This window comes from Callospermophilus lateralis, chromosome 5 (genome assembly GCF_048772815.1).
Source record: "Callospermophilus lateralis isolate mCalLat2 chromosome 5, mCalLat2.hap1, whole genome shotgun sequence".
NCBI classification, from domain to species: domain Eukaryota; kingdom Metazoa; phylum Chordata; class Mammalia; order Rodentia; family Sciuridae; genus Callospermophilus; species Callospermophilus lateralis.
Genome location: NC_135309.1, coordinates 114,858,292 through 114,877,241, shown reverse-complemented (window position 1 = coordinate 114,877,241; position 18,950 = coordinate 114,858,292). Strand labels below are relative to the sequence as shown.

At 33.6% G+C, this 18,950-nt stretch overlaps 3 protein-coding genes across 14 annotated transcripts in view; 2 read left to right on the top strand and 1 right to left on the bottom strand.

Annotated features, from left to right (window-relative positions):
* The window catches only part of Trim23 (tripartite motif containing 23), a 36,303-nt gene extending 33,824 nt beyond the window's left edge, over window positions 1–2,479 (bottom strand). The window contains exon 1 of the mRNA XM_076857210.2: window positions 2,304–2,479. Coding sequence (XP_076713325.1) covers window positions 2,304–2,384 — 81 coding nt within the window. The 5' untranslated portion in view covers window positions 2,385–2,479. The remainder of the gene's footprint in view (window positions 1–2,303) is intronic.
* Window positions 2,480–2,572: 93 nt separating this feature from the next.
* Window positions 2,573–18,950, top strand: part of Trappc13 (trafficking protein particle complex subunit 13) — a 44,921-nt gene continuing 28,543 nt past the window's right edge. For 9 of the 12 annotated variants that reach the window (XM_077109485.1, XM_076857214.2, XM_077109486.1 and 6 more), the window contains exons 1-5: window positions 3,126–3,218; window positions 9,127–9,195; window positions 10,346–10,445; window positions 11,213–11,297; window positions 17,525–17,652. In XM_077109485.1, the coding sequence (XP_076965600.1) occupies window positions 3,173–3,218; window positions 9,127–9,195; window positions 10,346–10,445; window positions 11,213–11,297; window positions 17,525–17,652 (428 nt within the window). In that variant the 5' untranslated portion in view covers window positions 3,126–3,172. Of the gene's footprint in view, window positions 2,657–2,873; window positions 2,958–2,995; window positions 3,040–3,124; window positions 3,219–9,126; window positions 9,196–10,345; window positions 10,446–11,212; window positions 11,298–17,524; window positions 17,653–18,950 lie in introns of those variants that run through there. The other 3 variants (XM_076857213.2, XM_077109483.1, XM_077109484.1) reach the window with 3 other exon arrangements.
* Window positions 3,141–6,426, top strand: Shld3 (shieldin complex subunit 3). Its single transcript, XM_077109487.1, has 2 exons — window positions 3,141–3,218; window positions 5,311–6,426. The coding sequence occupies exon 2, from the start codon at window positions 5,415–5,417 to the stop codon at window positions 6,180–6,182; it is 768 nt and encodes a 255-aa protein (XP_076965602.1). The 5' UTR covers window positions 3,141–3,218; window positions 5,311–5,414; the 3' UTR covers window positions 6,183–6,426.

Below are 18,950 nucleotides of genomic sequence, written 5' to 3'. Positions count from 1 at the left end.
ATAATATAAATAAATAAATGCAATATTTTTATAAATGCTCACATTGTGATACTACAATAAATTAAACTTATTTATGACAATAAACAAAGGAATTAAAGTTTTGCCTAATTCATTCACATATTATATCTCTGACCCCATCACTATGCTAGATAATACACCAGTTCCCCCCACACCCAAAAAAAAAGTACTAGTGAGGGATGGAGAGGGGAGGGGAGGGGAGGAAACACGAGTAAAAGTTGGACACAGTGGCACACACCTGTAATCCCAGCTACTCAGAAGGCTAAAACAGGAGGATTAGCCTGAGCAATTTTATGAGATCTGGTTTCAAAATGCAATTTTCAAAAAGACTGGGAATGAGGTTTAGTCATAGAGCATTTGCCCAGCACATGGGAGGCTCTGGGCTTACTTCCTGCCCCCTACCACAAAAGAATCACTAGTAAAATTCTATTCACTAATAAACCAAACATGGATACAAAAATAACTCATGTATCAACTTGTTAAATAATAGAGCAAGAAATTCTTCCCTCAGGATCTATGAATAGGAAATGTAGCTAAACAGTATGAAAAAATTAAGTCCTAGATAGGGGAAAATCAACTTAATTTTACATTTCACAAATATTCAAAAGCTTCAAAATTATTTCAAACAATGTAAATCAAATTTTTATAAACGAGGTCATACTTTTAAAAGGACTAAGAATGTTCAGCAAACAAAACAAAAAACCTTTCTTATTCATTTTTAAATGTTAATTATTTTACAATGTATCAGATTTTTGTTTTATAAACTTGTTCATTTAACAAAAGGCCATTTTACACAGTATTAGCATTATGAATTTCAACCTTTACCTTCCAATAAATACTTCCTGCTTTCTGAAAAAGAATTCTTATTGAGACTTCAGGAACATTTTACATGTTAAGATGAAAATGAACAAGGGATACCTCTTATGAATCAAATTCCATGCTTTAACAAAGGAGAGTTTCATTTGGTACACTTTTGAAAGTATAAGGCAGACAAGGTAACAAAAATAGAAATGGCAATGATACCCATTTGTGAACTTACAAGTTCAGGAATCTTCAGGAATTCTCTACTTAGTAAAGCACAATTCAAAAATTTAAATCTCAACCATACAATATTTGTAAATAATGAGGGCTCTCCTGTATCTCAGATGTACTATATATTTACAAAATACCTTCACTCACAAAGGTCAACTGAATCAACAGCCACCAATATTGACTGATACTAAGTTATAGCATAAATATCTCATTTGAAATCATATAATACCAACATTAGAAGAAAAATCATTAGGTACCCATTATTTTAAAAAACCTTCAGAAATTGTCTGGCTCAGTGATTCTCAATCCTGTTTGCACATTAAAATCACTTCTAGGAACTTAAAAAATACACTGATGTCAACATAATCAGACTTGAAGGAGCGCATCAATAGTTTTTTTTTTGAAGTCCTTAGTTACAGCCAGAAATGAAAATTATCAATCTCTTACATTACAGATGAGCCTCAAGGTTACTCTATAAACCATGTGGTCAGTTATCCCTTTCAGGTCTTTCATACTACAATGAAAGGGAAAAATGAATTCCATATATATTCATTTGATTTGGTAGCGAATGCATTTTGTACATTTAAACGTGGTTAAATTTCAGATTTCACAGGAATTGCACAGGGCAATTCATAAATACTAGCGTTGATGCTCAGTTTTGCTGCAGCTAGAGAACTCTCAGAAGTTTTGATACTGTATTACAAAGAAGGAAGGCAGCAGCTCAACCAATAATAGATGTATAATTATAGAAGTAGTGCAACAGTGAAAAGCAGACTTTAGAGTCACTCAACCACGGGCTTTTGACATTTACTGTGTTAACCTAAATATGGGTTTCTTTCCTTGTAAAGTGAGATTTAATATCTACCTCATAAGTAGATACTGAGGAGCTAAAACACCTAATATAGTACTTGGCCATAACAGCTCGATTTAATAAAAACAAACTAACTGATGCCTGTTGAACTTAACTAAAGCAGTAAAGACCAGTCCAGGTCACTCTCACAGGCCGACAAGGTCCTTTTCACAAATGCACCGGGTGCAGATGCTGACATCTGACATGAGCTGACCACGCAACATGGGGCCAGAGGGGGTTACTAGATCGCTGGGGGAGGAGAGGAGGCAAGATGTAGAGCCAAGAGCGGCCCAGAGGCCGCGCATCCCAACCATCAAAGCCAGGCCGCAGCGACGCAGTAGGGTCTCCAAGATGAACCGAAGGGAGGCCGACTGTGGAGAAGAGCGCACGCAAGGTCCCTCACCTTCACCACAGCAGCTCCCCGGCTGCCCTGCCGGCCACTGTCTAGTCCCGCTCCAGGCTTGTTTACAACCAGGGTAGCCATCCTGGGAGGAGCGGCGCAGCAAAGCAAAGGTAGCGGCCTGAGCCAGCAACTGGGAGGCGGGGCTGAACCATCTACCCACAGGCCTCGGCGCACGCCACTGCGCACAGGCGCTGTACGACGCGGGGTGGGGGAAGCCTCTCGCCGGCCCCGCCCTCCTCCTTCCGTCAATCATTGGCTGTTTGGCAGCCCGTGGCTCACCGGCAATTTTTCTTTTTTCTTTCTTTCTAATTTTTTTTTTTTTTAATTGAGGAATCTGCAGCTGATGGACGAAGGTAAGTAAATACAAACGGAAAAAAAGGGCAAATCAGAAAAAGTTCAAGTATGAAATTTTCCATCCTGTAATAACACCTCTCCAATTGCAAACCAGATGGGGGTTGAGTGGGGGAAAGGTATTACATCTCCCCGCAGGCAATCCAATTTTTGTATAAGCTACAAATCCCAGCATGCCACTCTCCTTTTTTTTTTTTTTTTTTTTTTTAATTCCTGCACCGTAGACGTCTAGGAGGCTGCGTGTTGGTATCGACAAGAGGTTTCTTCAAGTCGCGATGTGTGATTGTAGATGGACCATAAAATGTAAGATCTGTAAGACAGAACGGATGACTGATGAAAAGAAGCTGTGAGGGCCGTAAAGGACGTAGCAAAAAGAGAATTTAAGGTACCACCCCCAAAAGAAGCTGTTGGAAGTGCGTTTGACGACACATCTTCCTTGTCGCGCGTTTCTCTGTTTTCTTCCGGGCCAGGTTGAACCTCTTCAGACACCGTAGGCAGTGGATCCAGTGCCGGGCAAAATGGAAGTGAATCCCCCCAAACAAGAGCACCTGCTGGCGCTGAAAGGTAAATTTTTGTGAGCCTTACTTCCCTTATTCTTTTTTCTCTCCTCTGTTTCGAAGCCTTGGCCACACAGATCTCGTGTCTGGGCTGTAGGCCTCCTTCTTTCTTCAAGCACCGTCCGCCCTAGCACTCCTGCCCTGTGCCTTAGGCCAAGCGGGAGGAAGCGATGTCATTTCCTTGCTTTTTAGGGTCCGGAGCCGTTTTCTAGAATGAAATAGTAGCTGATAGATAACTCTTTCTGATCTGTGCTGTGAGCAAAAGTTGACGTCTCGACCCTACTGAAGAGGTCCCTGTGGACTGAAATCACTTACAACTGACGTTCCAAGGTTTTTCCTTCTCTTTGAGGTCAGCCATATGGCACTTAGGAGGTTACCAGGCTTCACCTTAAATGTGAAATTAAGGTGCATGACAGTGGCAGAGATTTACCAATATATGCTACCACTATATATAGCTTATATATATTAAAACTTACTGAAGTTTACCTCAGAGTATTATGTATGTGGGAACCATGTCAACTTTTATTTTCTATACATGACAATTTTTAGTAAATTTGATGGTTGAATTAGATCATTGCTTAGGAAAAACCAACAGTAAGATTTTTCTGGAATTTCTGTTTTCTGAAACCCTTTATTTCAAATGTTTTTAGCTTTATAACATGTATTCTACCACAAATGAACTTTTTATTTCTAAATACTCTAATATATAGGTTAACAATGCCTCGGAATAAGCTAGGGAAATGCTCATTTGATGTTTGAATTCAATTGAATTACACTTACCTTCTTTATGGCTTCCATTTTGAGAGACTGTTCATTTCTCCCTACCCCTATGATGTAGGCATTAGACATTCCAGAAGCTCACCAATTCTGTTTGTAATATTTAATTTGTAACACTGATGGCTGAAGTTAACAAGATTGTCTCTGTACCTAGAACTAAGAAACTTTGCAAGATTAAATAATATAGCAGCAGTACCTGTAAACTTAGCCTGAGCAGATGATCTAGACAAATAGATTATTTGTGGAGAAAAGATACTAATTGTCATATTCATGTTGTCTCAATCTCACATCAAGTATGTGGACTATATATTATAGTCAGAGGGGTTATGAGATTAGTTACTTGTAACTCTTAGAATCAGTAATTCTATTGTGACATCAAGACTGAAATCCCCACTCCAGATCATCCTACCAGTTGGAGAACCCTCATCAAGTGGTTCTCTAATTTGGAGGGGAAAGAAATTCAACTTCTTATTTTATTCTCTTCTACAGTAGTTGGACTATGAAAGAGCCTGTATTACAGTCTTACAGCTTCGGGCCTCTTTGGGAAGCCTCACAAATCCCTTGTTGAGCCTATGTATTGGAAGTTCTAGACATTGTAACTTATTATCAGTGACTTACTTTGGGGCCACCTGAGGACTTCTATGTTCTAAGAGAAAAAAATAAGTCTAGAACTTGTTCTTCCTTCAAATTGGAATTCAGGAGCCTTGGTACTAGGATCTCAATACTGTACTAGTCTCAATCCAAAGAAGATTATAGCATCCTATCCTGGTTAAAATGCAAAGTATAATCATATTCATGTTCTTACTGTTTACTACTGAAAATGAGATATAGGCTTTAAGTAGTCTGTATATTTGTTTGGTAAAATTCATAAAGTTTTAAATCAGAAAGTGATTTTCTCCCAGATAGATTAAAAAATTACAGAGATTTCATTGTCCTTTAGTTCAGACATCTCAAATTTTAAAATATTACATTATATGTATCTGGTACTTTAAGAATCACTAATTTACTCTGTTTCTGCAATAGTTTTGAGAAGGACTTTTATTAATATATTAATATTAATGCTTCCAAGTCCTTTATACCTGTTGAGTTAAGCATGCTAACTATTAGCATTATTAGGCTGGAAGTGATCTTAATGAACTTTAATTCAAATCCCTTATTTTGGTGAGAAAGGATTTTCAAGTTTGTGAAATGCATTCACACTTATCAATAGCACTTTGTTAAAATAGCATATGGAAATTGGTTTCCTTTTTCCTTTTCTTCCTGCCTATTTGTATGCAGGCTATCCCTACCATATCTTACTCTTTGCAATACTTCCACTTTAGGTCCTGTTCCTTCTGGTTTGACAAAAGAGAAAGTCTTGTAATAGTAAATTAACATTCTAGCTCTGAAGAGTTCAGCTAAGAAATTTTCTCTTCAGTAAGAGTAAATGGATTATTGCAGAATGACTACGGAAGTAATAATACATTATCGACCTTATGAGAGTGATCCCACACAACTGCCAAAAATTGCAGAAAAGGCAATGCAAGACTTTCCTACTCGTCCATTATCAAGATTTATTCCTTGGTTTCCACATGATGGGTCCAAGCTTCCACTCAAACCTAAAGGATCACCACCTATAATTTCTGGAGAGGCAGCTGAAGATGTGAAACAGTACTTAACCATTTCAAAACATGACATTAAATCACAGAGTTATGATTGCACTGTAGATCTTTTGGAGTTTCAACCTAGTTTGAAAAAGCAGCACTTAATCCAGTCAGATACCCTGAATGAACACCCTGATTCTGGAAATCTGGACAAGAAATCAGAAAAAGGAAAACAACATAAGAGGAGGTCTTGGAGTGTTTCATATGCCAACAATAATTGTACTGAAAACATTTTTCCTTTGTCTAAAAAATTGCAAGATATTTTAGAACTACTAAATTTGCACTCATTTTATAGAGCAAGATGGACAATAGAACACAATGTTTGTAACAATCAAACTCTGGAAGACATTTGGGTAAAACTCAATCGAATTATTAGGCATAATGAACTTCCATCTTGTAACGCTACAATTCAGAGACATTTAGGCCAAATATGGGTGTTCTGTGATGTTAAGTACTGTGAATATGTGGGAAATATTCTTAAAAGAAGATTAGCTCTTAACGGAAAAATTAAATTATTTGTGCATAAATGTGGTGTTATTTATAGTATGTAATGAATTCTACTGATTGTCAAAAAGAATATTTTGAATGATCTGAGTATGGACTAATACAGTGAAATGAATAAATTTTTTTACTGATTTTTACATTTTAATTGCTTTTTAAAAATTGATGCTTTCCTATATAGCCTATTAGTCTTAATATTGTGGAGTAATAACTGTGTGGTAATATATGTACAATTTGTATCCCAGAAATGAATAGGTGTAAAGGTGAATTCCTCAACTTGTTAATTAGGTCAGGAAATTTCTGGATTATTAGCAGTATTCTTTTAAATGAATTGTAATAAAGCATTGTTCATTCTGAATTTGAAGGTAAAATGTTTTCTTTCTTTTTATTCTGTTGCTTTTGCAGTGATTAAATTAGATATAGTTATGAATTAATGTGAATAGTATGAATTTTGATGAATCCCTAAAATCTAAATTTTACTGTTTTTTTTTCTTTACCCACCTAAGAGTAATGACTTTTTTAAAAATAAAACTAAAAATAGTTCAATTGGACATGCTATGCAAGTGGCATGAATGTAGTTCCAAGTCAGAGACCAGCCCAGATTCTTAATGATGTTTCCAATGATAGTATATAACAGTTGATGTGCTGATTTAAAAGAAAGGGACAAAATATAATTTGTCCAAATCCATAAAGTATCTTTAACATTATAATGTCATTTAAAGGAAACTAGATCAAGTTATTTATTTAAACTTCTTCATTTATTAAAGAAGATCAAGTTATTTATTTAAACTAATACAGGTGTGTGTGTGTGTGTGTGTGTGTGTGTGTGTGTGTGTGTTTTGCCAGAGATAAAACCCCATACCTCATACATCCTGCACAAGCTCTTTACAATTAAGCTATAAACACAACCTCAGTAATTAAGTCTTACTATTAATGCTGACGTATTAGTTGGCTATTTTTTTATATAGTTTCTTAACAAATTTTTTTAGTTGTAGATGGACACAATGCCTTTATTTTATATATTTTCATGTGGTACCGAGGATCAGACCCAGTGTTTCACATGTGCTAAGCCAGCACTCTACCACTGAGCTACAACTCCAGCCCCTTACTTGGCTAGTTTTTAGAGTTATTTTAAGTTTTCTATAAGCAGAATGTTATTGAGTTTATATATCACCTCATGAAAATATCCAAAGTGATGAATAGAATAAAAATTCTACAGAAGCATATAAATATGTATTTAGAAATGCAAATGCCTACCTTGGGCTAGGTTGCTAGATATAGTAAGGAAGACAATTATGGACCATCCCTCAAAGAGCTTGTACTGAGTTACCATTCTGTCAAACCATCTCCGTGAGAATAACTAGTAAGACTAGAAAGATGAATGTGTTTGCTTTTGCTTTATAGTACGTGTGTCCAGCATGGTAGGAACTTGATAATGCATGGTAAATGTGCCTTTTGGAGGGACTGTTAATAGCCTGAATTATGATACAATAATGTTTAAAACACAAGCAGTCCACTAATTTTTAACTAAAGAGACAAACTTTTCTTGATAGATTTCATTCTGTCTAAATACTGTTTTGTTTTTACTTTCCTTTTTACTGTCTCAAATGAGACCCTTGTTTAGAAAATAAGCATCATGTGCATGAATGCCTCCAAAAGTCATTAATTGAAAAAAGATGTCTTCAAGACAACTTCTGTGATTTCTTCCTCTTTCATTTCATCATCTTTCTCTTCATTGAAATTCCCAGAGAAACTTCCTAGAAGTTTAGAATCGCCAATGAGCTTGAAATGAAAGTTGGTTGATATTGGGCATTTGATTTCTGTTTTTCAGGTTTGTTTGTTTTTTGTTTTTTTTTTAATGCACAGGGTTGCTAATTAAGTGTTAAAAGTTAGGTAATCATGACACTTTTTTATGATTCAGTTTTTGATTATACATAGAACTAAAAATGTACAATCATGCAATTCTTATGAACAGTTTTTTAATCCAAGAATCACAAATTTAAAAGAACATCTTCAGGGGCTGGGGATGTGGCTCAAGCGGTAGCGTGTTCGCCTGGCATGCATGCAGCCCGGGTTCGATCCTCAGCACCACATACAAACAAAGATGTTGTGTCCGCTGGGGGGGGGGGAAATTGAAATTCTCCCTCTCTCTGTCTTAAAAAAAAAAAAAAAAAGAACGTCTTCATCTTCATATGTAGAAATTTAAATTTTTCTAATTTTTTTCTAGGTAAATTGCTTTCTGCCCCTCAGAAAAACAATAAAATTCAAAACTGGGAAATTAAGGATGAGTTTTAGCTCAAATAGTACAGTGATATTTAAAAATGATTAATTTCTCATTTACATGGACAACACTGAAGTAATTAAGGCCTAAGAATTTAGAGCCCATTATTTCTTTGAAACCTTTTTAGAATATTTAGATTATCACTAGCACTAACTATCATAGGGCCCACTACTATTTCTGGTTTCCACTCTTAAGCCATAGACATGGAAATATATTAGGGATTAGCATTTACTCTCTAGAAGAGTGGCAGTAGTACCATAATTTTGTGTTTCCCTCTTTACCTGTCTATCTTCAAATAAATATTAGGTCAAATTCAAAGGAAAAAGATAATGTGGAGGGCATCCAAGTTGTGCACATTTTACTATTTTTTTTACTTCTGTCCTGATCCTAACTAACTTCATTTGCCAACTTGTCAATTCACTTAATATTTTGAAAATTTCCAAGATGAGTTCCTATGTAGTGATTCACTTTAACTTAAATGCCAAAAATTAATCCAGGGTTCACAATCTTGAATGCATAATTTGCAAATAAAAATTACTCTTTTATGTAAAATTTTTATTTCATTTTAATGTTTTTTAAAATGATTGGTAATCTTAGGAAGTATATTGAAATTATATTTTATGTTAGCATAAAATTAATGAGTATTATACATTAGACTTGAGAATATTAGCCCAAAACAATATTAATGTTTTGTTTACTTTCTTAATTCACAGTGATGCGATTAACTAAGCCTACTTTATTCACCAATATTCCAGTAACATGTGAAGAGAAAGACTTACCTGGTATGTATAGCATGTGCTTAACCTGTTTGCACCTAAGGAAAAGTTGAGCCTGGGTTGCCTACATTATCTTGCAGTAAGAGTAGCCTTGGCAGTCTTGTGTTAATCCTTCAAAGGATTCTTTGTGCCCTGTTTTGTACCATATGACCAATGGTGGCCTTCTGAAAAACAGGCCTCATGTATGATCTACATGTCAAGGTACTATTGGTAACCCATGATAACAAGACACTTTTATTTTAGTTTAAACAAAGATACATCCATATTCATAATATTATTAAAATATTGCCTTTACCCTCAGGTTTTCTATCAGTGTGGGATTCTTTTTATAAAGAATTATTGGTGCTTTATATAGCATATCAGAACTTATGACCTATATTTTCCTTTGTTTCTAAGTGTTTGTTCTGTAAGATCAGATATTTTACATGCTTTGCTCTATTAAAGATTAGAAATCACATTACACATTATATATACATATTGAATTACAACACAGTACCTCATAAATAAGTATAAATATTGTGTCATTTTTAAAAGATTAAAAATCAGATTTTTAAAATATAATTTCTTCTTTTTTCTTTTAGTACTGAGGATTAACCCAGGGGTTCTCTACTACTGAGCTGCATTCCCAGCCCTCTATTTATTTTTATTTATTTATTCATTTTTTGGTACTAGGGATTGAACCCAGGCACACTTTCCTGATCCTTTTTATTTTTTGAGACAGGGTCTCACTAAGTTTCTGAGGCTGACCTTGAATTTATGATCATTCTTTCTCAACCTCCCAAATAGCTGGGATTACAGGCATGCACCACCATGCCTGGCAGAATTGTTTATTTTAAATATTTCTTCCGACTACTTCTTCTTTTTGTCTTTTTACAGAGCTGGCATTAAACTCAGGGCTTCACACATGTTAAGCAAACAGTCTACACTAAGCTGTACCCAGGCCTCCAACTGTTTCTTTATATAGGTAAAACTTACTTAAAAGATGTTAGAGCTGGGATTGTGGCTCAGCGGTAGAGCGCTCACCTAGTACGGGCGGGACCCGGGTTCGATCCTCAGCACCACTTAAGAATAAAGGTTGTGTTATGTCCATCTACACCTAAAAAATAGATAAATAAATAAATAAGATGTTAGAACTTTGTTTTTTCTCTTGCTATAGGAGATCTCTTCAACCAACTGATGAGAGATGATCCTTCAACTGTACGTGGTGCAGAAATTTTAATGTTGGGAGAAATGTTGACTTTACCTCAAAATTTCGGGTAAAAATGATACATTCACATGAAACATGCAACAATACCTTAAAGAACGTTACAAATCATGTTTTCAAATATAACTATGTAATAGAAAAATGTTTAAAATACATTTAAGTGGGAAAAAGTGATAAAAATTATATTATGTGATTCTAGTTTTCTTTCTCTTTTTTTTCTTTTTTTTTTAAAAAAGAGGTACATATTAAAATATGTTACTAGTTTTTCCTAGGATGTTAGCATTTTAACTTTCTTCTTTAGCTCTTACTGTATTTTAGGGCCCAGGATGTATACTGCTTATTGGTATACTGCTTCCCTGTCATGCACAAAGTCCTGCCAAAAAGAGAGGAAAGAAAATCCTAATTGTATTAAATAACGATATATTTTAAGACTTATAGAATGTGGTTATTGACTAATATCTTGAAAACTTGAGAATATATTCATGTAAAAAATATAAAACTATATAGAGTAAAGCCACTGGTCACTTTTATTAGAATAGTGAAATAATTTCACAAAAATATTCCAGATTCTAGGCATGTGCCACTGCACCCAGCATACCATGTTTTATTTTGAAATAGACTAGGTAATGAATGAGTTATCTAATAAAAATAAAGGAATGTTGAAGCAATAGTTCACCTGATTTCTCTATCCATTAGTAAATTTTTTCCATCTGAGGTTCCTTGTGATACTCAAAATAGAATGTGGTTATTGACTAAAATCTTGAAATTTATGATAAAACCTGAATGAATAGCTGCTTAAAATTGTATTTCATTTCACAGAAATATATTCTTGGGAGAGACCTTTTCCAGTTATATCAGCGTTCATAACGATAGCAATCAAATTGTAAAAGACATATTGGTAAAAGTAAGTAATATTCTTGAACATTCTTGCTTGGGTTATATTTTATTATTTTAAAAAAGTCTTCTTTTTGATAATGGTGATTTTACCCAGGGGCACTTAACCACTGAGCCATATTCCCAGCCCTTTTTTCTCTTATTTTGACAGGGTCTTAGTGACAGGGTCTCACTAAATTGCTGATGCTGGTCTTGAACTTACCATCCTCCTGCCTCAGTCTCCCGAGTTGCTGGGATTACAGGTGTGCACCACCATGCCCGGCTTCTCTCCTGTGATTTTTAGACTTCATTAAAATGTAGGTTTGATATTAGAATTTTTAGTTGTCATTATCAAGTATTGATGGATATCTAATGACATTATGCTACACACTAAAATGACATTATGCCACACACACATATTTTCTCATCCTCAAAGTTTGTGATGTCTTGGATAAGAAAATAACTAGTCAAAGGTAAATAATGGTTTCAAGTTTTTGTTACTATATCTGATTAACATAATATTTGAACAAGGAAGAAAGATCACTGGGTATTGTTTCAATCAGGAAGGCTTATTAGAAGAAAGGGAAAGCAAAAGGATGTTGAAAGAATAGTAGCATTTAGAGGAAAAAGTAGAAGACATGTTTATCAGAGGCAGAGGCATAGAGGATACATAATGTTTTCTTTTAGCAACAAGCAAAATTCACTTGTAAGAGGAGATAATGTGGTAGAGATGTTTACTAGCTATACAGTATACCATTTTGAAAGCCAGCTTAAGATTTTAGCCCTTTGGGTTTAATTCTTAGCCCTGCATATAAATAAATAAAATAAACGTCTATCAACAACTGAAACATAAAACTAAAAATTAAAAAAAAAAAGAATAGCTATTTATTGAGCAATGCAGTATCAACCAGAGGTCTGCTTAGATTCAATTCATATATGCATAAGCCATTTAATCTCATAGGAGAATGTATGTCAGGACACACAGCATGATGTTGGTCTGCATTTTTCTTATGTTATGTTTTTATAAGATTTTAGGTATCAGTATTATGGTTGCTTAGTAAAACATTTAGGAAATTTAACTTTATTTCAGTGCTTAGTAGCAATATGGGGATCATTTATAGTATCTGCTCATTAAAGGATTTATGGAATGCAACAGCAGAATCATGTGAGTTATTGCTGTTTTGTGGGGAAACGCTTTTATAACATTTTCTTTTTTTCCCTAGTCTCTTTAAAAGGTTTCTATTTCTAATAGTGTAAATTTTGTGAAGCCATTTTTCTAGAAAAAAAAATATTAATGTAGATTTTCAAATTTATTGATATAGAAGTGTGAAAAATCATCTCTTAAAAATTTCTTCTATTTAAATGTTATTTGCCCCTGATCATTTCCTATTTTTGCTGGTTTTTTGTTCCCAAGTCAGATAGCTTTAGGTTTGTATATTTAAAAAAAAAAAAAAAAAAAAAAAAACTTAAATTCATCAAATGTTTTTCTGTTCTCTACTTCAGTAATTTTTGCTTTTGACTTTATTTTCTTTCTTAGGTTTCTGCTTATTTATTTTCTTCTTTTTTTCCTTCTTTCACTGGAGATTTAACCCATTTATTTTATTTTTGTTGATAAAATGAAATTTTTTCTGGTTCACTGTTTTAGATATATCGTACAGATTCTGTTACATAGTATTTTCATTATGATTACTTTTGTTTTTTCTTCATCTTTATGTGGTACTGAGTATTGAACCCAGTGGCTCACATACTCAAGGGAGGACTGAGCTATTGCCCCAGCCCTGTCCTTCCTCTTTTACCTAAGAGTTGTTTATTGGAAGGGTTTTCAGAGAAAAAGCCTACATTTTCCTATTTTAATTCTTATTAATAATTTCTAGTTTTATTACATTGTAATCAGTGTCATTCTTGTAATATTTATATTCATGGAACTTGCTGATGCTTTCTTTGACTGAATATTTATTTTTTTAAATGAATTTTTCCATGTTTATTTGAGAAGTTTCCTTCTTTATTATTGGTTGTAAAGCTAGATCCATATATTCATAAGACCTGTTTTACTGATTGTTTAGATCATTTATATCTTTTCTTTTTTGTCATCCTGATCTATCTTGCCAGTAAAAGTGACATTTATCTCATATTGTTAGTATATAATATAAATAGAAATAGCATTTCTATTTATATCTCCTTAAATTTCATGTAGTTTGCCTTAAAAAGGCTATGTTGGCTGGGTGCAATGGCACGCACCTGTAATTCCAGAGACTGGGGAGGCTGAGGCAGGAGGATTACAAGTTCAAGGAAAGCTTCAGTAATTTAGCAATGCCTTAAGTAATTTAGTGAGACCCTCTCTTAAAATAAAAAATAAAGAGGTCTGGAAATGTAGCTCAGTGTTAAAGCACCCCTGAGTTATATCCTCTTTGGCCATTTTTCATGCTTTTTGACTTGAATCTTGTGATAGCTATATCATTTACCCTTGCTTTTTCACTGTTTTCATTTGTGTGATATGCCTTTTGCCCATCTCCTTTTATTTTTATTTATTTCAAATGATTTTGAATTGTGTCTCTTGTGTATAACATATAGTTGAGTGATAAATTTTATTAATAGATGACTTAAGCCCATTCATATGTATTGATAAGTTTGATGTGCTTGATTTCAATTGTGTTGTATTATTTTATATTGTAAATATTAAGTATGTTATATTAATTTTTCTCGTTGCTATTGTGTTTTTATTGTTTTTAATATCTTTTGGTGTTATGAAGTTTTATGGTTTTGTTCTAGTTTTTAATCTTAGTATTTATAATGCTCAATGCCTGCCTCCCCCATTCTGTTTTCTTACTTAGCTTCTCAGTATAGGGCTTTTAGTTTTTAATAATGTCCTTTAACTCTTACCTGTTGGTTATGCTACTTTTCTCTTTCTCTTCTCCATATTACACCCCCCAGGTTTTTAAGTTCGCATCTTGTTTGTATATTGCTCACTAGAAGAGCATAAGGATTTGATATTTTTCTGCTTACCCAGAAAATGAATTTGAGACATTTGCTGCCTTCTAGTTACACTAATATAAGTTTTCTTTTTTTTTTTTTCAGTTTCGATGGACACAATACTTTATTTATTTTTTTGGTACTAGGGATTGAACTCAGGGGCACTCGACCACTGAGCCACATCCCCAGCCCTATTTTGCATTTCATTTAGAGACAGGGTATCACTGAGTTGCTTAGCGCCTCACAGTTGCTGAAGGTGGCTTTGAACTTGCTATTCTCCTGCCTCAGCCTCCTAAGCCGCTGGGATTATAGGCATGCACCACGATGCCCAGCTTAATATAAGCTTTTTATAGTTTTATTCTTTTTTATTTTTCTGAGGATATCTTGGGAGATTCATATTTACACTTGAGGTAACCAAAATTCTGCCCTCAACAATTTAATTTTGTATAGCTCCTTGAATTTTGGAATTATGAATAAAAGATTGAGACTTTGCATTTTTTATTCCTTTGCTGTCATCTCAATATTTTGAGAATATAAATGCTTATGCTATCTGTGATATCACTGGAAACCATTAGTTCATTTTTATTTTCTAAAATATCTTAGTATAAATCTGAAAGCCTTAATGCACTACCAAAAAGGTGTTCAAAAAACAGGGTAATTAGTGTATTATAAATAAAAAATAGTAAGTAGCTCTAAGGTTCTCTCTCTCTTGGTTCTCAAATTTTAGAAGGCATCATAATCATCTGGAGAGTTTGTTAAAACCCTCTGTGCCCCATCCCTAAAATTTTTGATTCATTTGATTTGGAATGGTGCCCAAGAGTTTATTTTTGTAACTTATTTTCAAGTGATACTGATTCTATTGGTCTGGGAACCAGACTTAGAGAACTACTTCTCTGTACTGGTCATTCACACATTCATTCAACAAATAGATATGCTTAGCATAATTTTAGATACTACAGTTACAGTAGGAAACAAAACAGAGAAGACTTCTCTGTCTTGAAGCTTATTCAAGATGTTTCAAAGTAGTCTTTTCTGTTCCTGAACATTCTATATTCCCTCAACCAAAATCTTGATGACTTCTGAAGATATCTTGTGCTTTCATGCTTGTGTTTTGCTAACTCTGTTCATCTTACTCGCTTCCCCCTTTTTTTCTTGCCTATTCAAATCCTATCCATCAAAAAACCAATTTGCAGCATGAAAACTACCCTGCAATTTAAATTGCATTTTTCTACCCCAGGCCAGCCCTTTACTCTTTACTCTGCTTCTTTTCTCCCAAGACTTGTACTTCTAATATACTATAATAATGTACTCAGTTGTATATTGTTAGTTGTCTTCTTTATCTACTTTCCAAAGAATATAAACAGGGTCAGGGTGTCCACTGATATATCTCCAACTCCTAGAACTGGCTCTCTAATATTTATGTACAGCATTATTTATAATAGTAACAAAGGAGAAAGACAAAAGTGTTCAGTCATATAACATACACTGTAGCTATGGTTAACAAAAAATGGCATAGGAAAATGCATATTGGGAGAACTCGTAGGAAAACATTGGGTAGTGAGCCAGTAGGTTTTAAGTATTTCTCTCTTTTTTCCTCCCTCTAATTTTGAAAACATTTTAAGAAATTTTGAATCTCAGCTTCATTGTTGACTAGTTGAATAATCTTGGGAAAGTTGTTATTTTTCTGTGCCCTCTTTTTCATTGTCTGTAAAATAGGAATGATACTACTTACTTCAGGATTGTGAGGGTTACTTAAGTAATATGCTTAGAATAGGGCCTTGCACCTAGTAAGTGCCTGATAAATAGAGCTACTACTATTTTATAATTGAACATAATAAGAGACAACATTAATAAATATCCTACTCCAAAATGACCAACATTAAGAATTTTAAATTAGAATTAACTGCAACAACTGTTTTCTTAAAGAAACAAAATCATTTAAAAATTCCTAACTCTTATGTAAAAGCCTACACTAATCTCTATAACCTAATGTGATCTTTACATCCTCTGAATTTTCTTGATATTTGCCTTGAAGTTTTATCACAACTTAATTTATACATTTGGTAGTCAACAAATATTTATTAATTGCCTATGCTATAGTTCTGAGCAAGAAAAGACAAAAGGTTCCAAAGACATTTCTGGTAGGTGAGACAGAAAGAGATAAGCAAAATCCTAAATAAGGTAATTAGATGTTGTGATAAATGTTAAAAAGAAATAAAAGTTGAAAGTGACAGGCAGTAACTGAGATTAAGGGAGGCTGCTATTTAAGACAATTAGAGTGCTACATGTCCAAAAATTAAGAAAAGGGGAGAGTGCTAGGGTGGCTCAGTGGTAGAGCACTTGCCTAATACGTTTGAGGCACTGGGTTCAATTCTCAGCACTGCATGTAAACAAATGAATAAAGATCCATCAATAACTAAAAAAAAAAAAGAAAAGAAAAGGGGAGAATATCATAGAAAGTAACTGGCTGGAGATAAAGTACTACTTTAGAGAAGGCAGTACTTCCTTAGTTGATGACTTTAATGTCACTCAGTTCTCCTTTAACTTAATTGGTCTCTCATATCAAATATTGTTTTGAATTATTTTTAGTATTATATACTCATATATAAACACAGTATATTTATTTTGGCTAAGTTCATTTGTATATATGTTTAAAAACCCTAAGTTCATGTTGATACTTCAAATTCTAATCTAACACAAAAGGTTTCATTGTAGCCTTCCCCCTTTCCTTATTTCTACCTTTTTTCTCTAAAGATAAGAAATCTGTCTCTTGTTATCCATAATATATATACTTTTTTTTTTTTAGTTCTAGTGTATACATAAAAAGTTGCATATTGTCTCATCCCTATGGGAAAAAAAAATGCGCTGGCCAAGTACAACATTGACGTACCATTTTCCTTTTATCTTGACTATAGTTAAGATTTTGTTTTCCACGCTTACTTTCATTAGTTCTTTTTTCTCCTCTTCATTTTCGTGTGTTTACATTGTACAATTTTAAAACAGGTAGGCTCACATGTTACTATATGGATTTTCCCTAATTCCTGGTTGTTGTTATTGTTGTTTTGTTTTGTATTTTTGGGCTTTGTCTGTGTAAGTACATACAGTTGCCTTAGTTATAAGCATAAGAACTGTGCAGAAAGGTTTACAGAGAAAAATATTGCTTGTTCTTCATCCCCGCTTCTTTGTTCTTACTCCCCCACTTTTCTTTCCACTCATATCCATCCAGATCCATCCACACAAAAGGTAACCAGTCTCATTTGGATATTTTTTATACCTCTTTCTTCCAAGGCTGACCTTCAGACAAGTTCTCAGCGTTTAAATCTTTCAGCTTCCAATGCTGCAGTGGCTGAACTTAAACCTGATTGTTGTATTGATGATGTCATACACCATGAAGTTAAGGAAATTGGAACACACATGTAAGGATATTTTACCATTTGGCTTTTACTTATGCCTTTCTTTGAGATTTTTGCTTTCTGTTTAACCTTCTAAGAACCCACTTCCAAAGGAATTTTATGTTTCATATTTGCATACTTACCAAAACTAACTTTAAACAAAATATTTGTAAGGGGAAAATATAGTTTATCATTTATCTCTGGCTTCATTTTTGCATCTACAATCTTAAAAAAAGAAAAGCCAAATTCATATTTAAAACCTAGTTAGCACTTTAAACTTACATTTGTAATCTTTTAAAAATGTTAGCAACTGATGTTCATGGTGTTTATTTTTAAATTCACATTTTTCATTTCTATATTTAACTGGGTATGTATACTCTCCCCTGAGAATTCAGAAATATAGAACCAAAGTAAGACAAAGCTGTGAAAAATTATCTCAAAGTTTGTATTGTTGACCTGTGAATATATTTGAATGTGAATGTTCTTTTTCTTTCAGTCTAAAAGACAAATAGGAATATTTCAGCCATATGAAGTAATTTTAGAGTTCTCTATCTCCTTTAGCACTCCCACATCCAGTGAATTCATACATTCCTATTACTTCTAAATATTTCTCATTTATCTGCTTCATTTCTTCTCTATTTCCATTATTCCTTTTCCTTCTCAATGCTCATTAAAACACATAATACAGCTAATATTAAATATGTATAATAACTATTTGGTCAGTTAATTTTGATGACAAGCTCTGTGGTAGGCACTTTTTACTATAGAGTCTGTGATTAGTATAAAATTTGGAGTAAAATTTCCTAAAGTTCAAATTTCTGAGCCATCATTCATTAATTACATCATCATTTACATTTTTAATGACCTCTTGTTGCTTTTTGGAAATTCTAACTTTGTATGTTTTTCAGAAAGCTTCACAACCTAATCCTTACCAACCTTTTGTCACCCTTCTCACCTTCTCTGCATTGCAATCATGTGGACATCTCTCACCTCCAAATCCATGTCTTGAAATGTGTTCCCTTATAAAGGAATGCCAATGACATTTTGTATAATTTATATTTAATTTTTTTTCCTATCTCAGCAACATGATTTCCTAAAAGAGACTTTCCTGACCTTTATGACCTTTATGTATAACTAATAAATTTTAACATCTTTCATACTTACAGTATTTCATACATACTTGAGTATTACTTTTCCTATTAAAATATGAAGTTCATGAAATCTTCTATATTCCCAGGATCTGGAAGAAAACAGTGGTCAATATTTGTAAAATTGAATTTCTGAAAATGATGATAAATGTTTAAATCCCCATTTTACAGAAA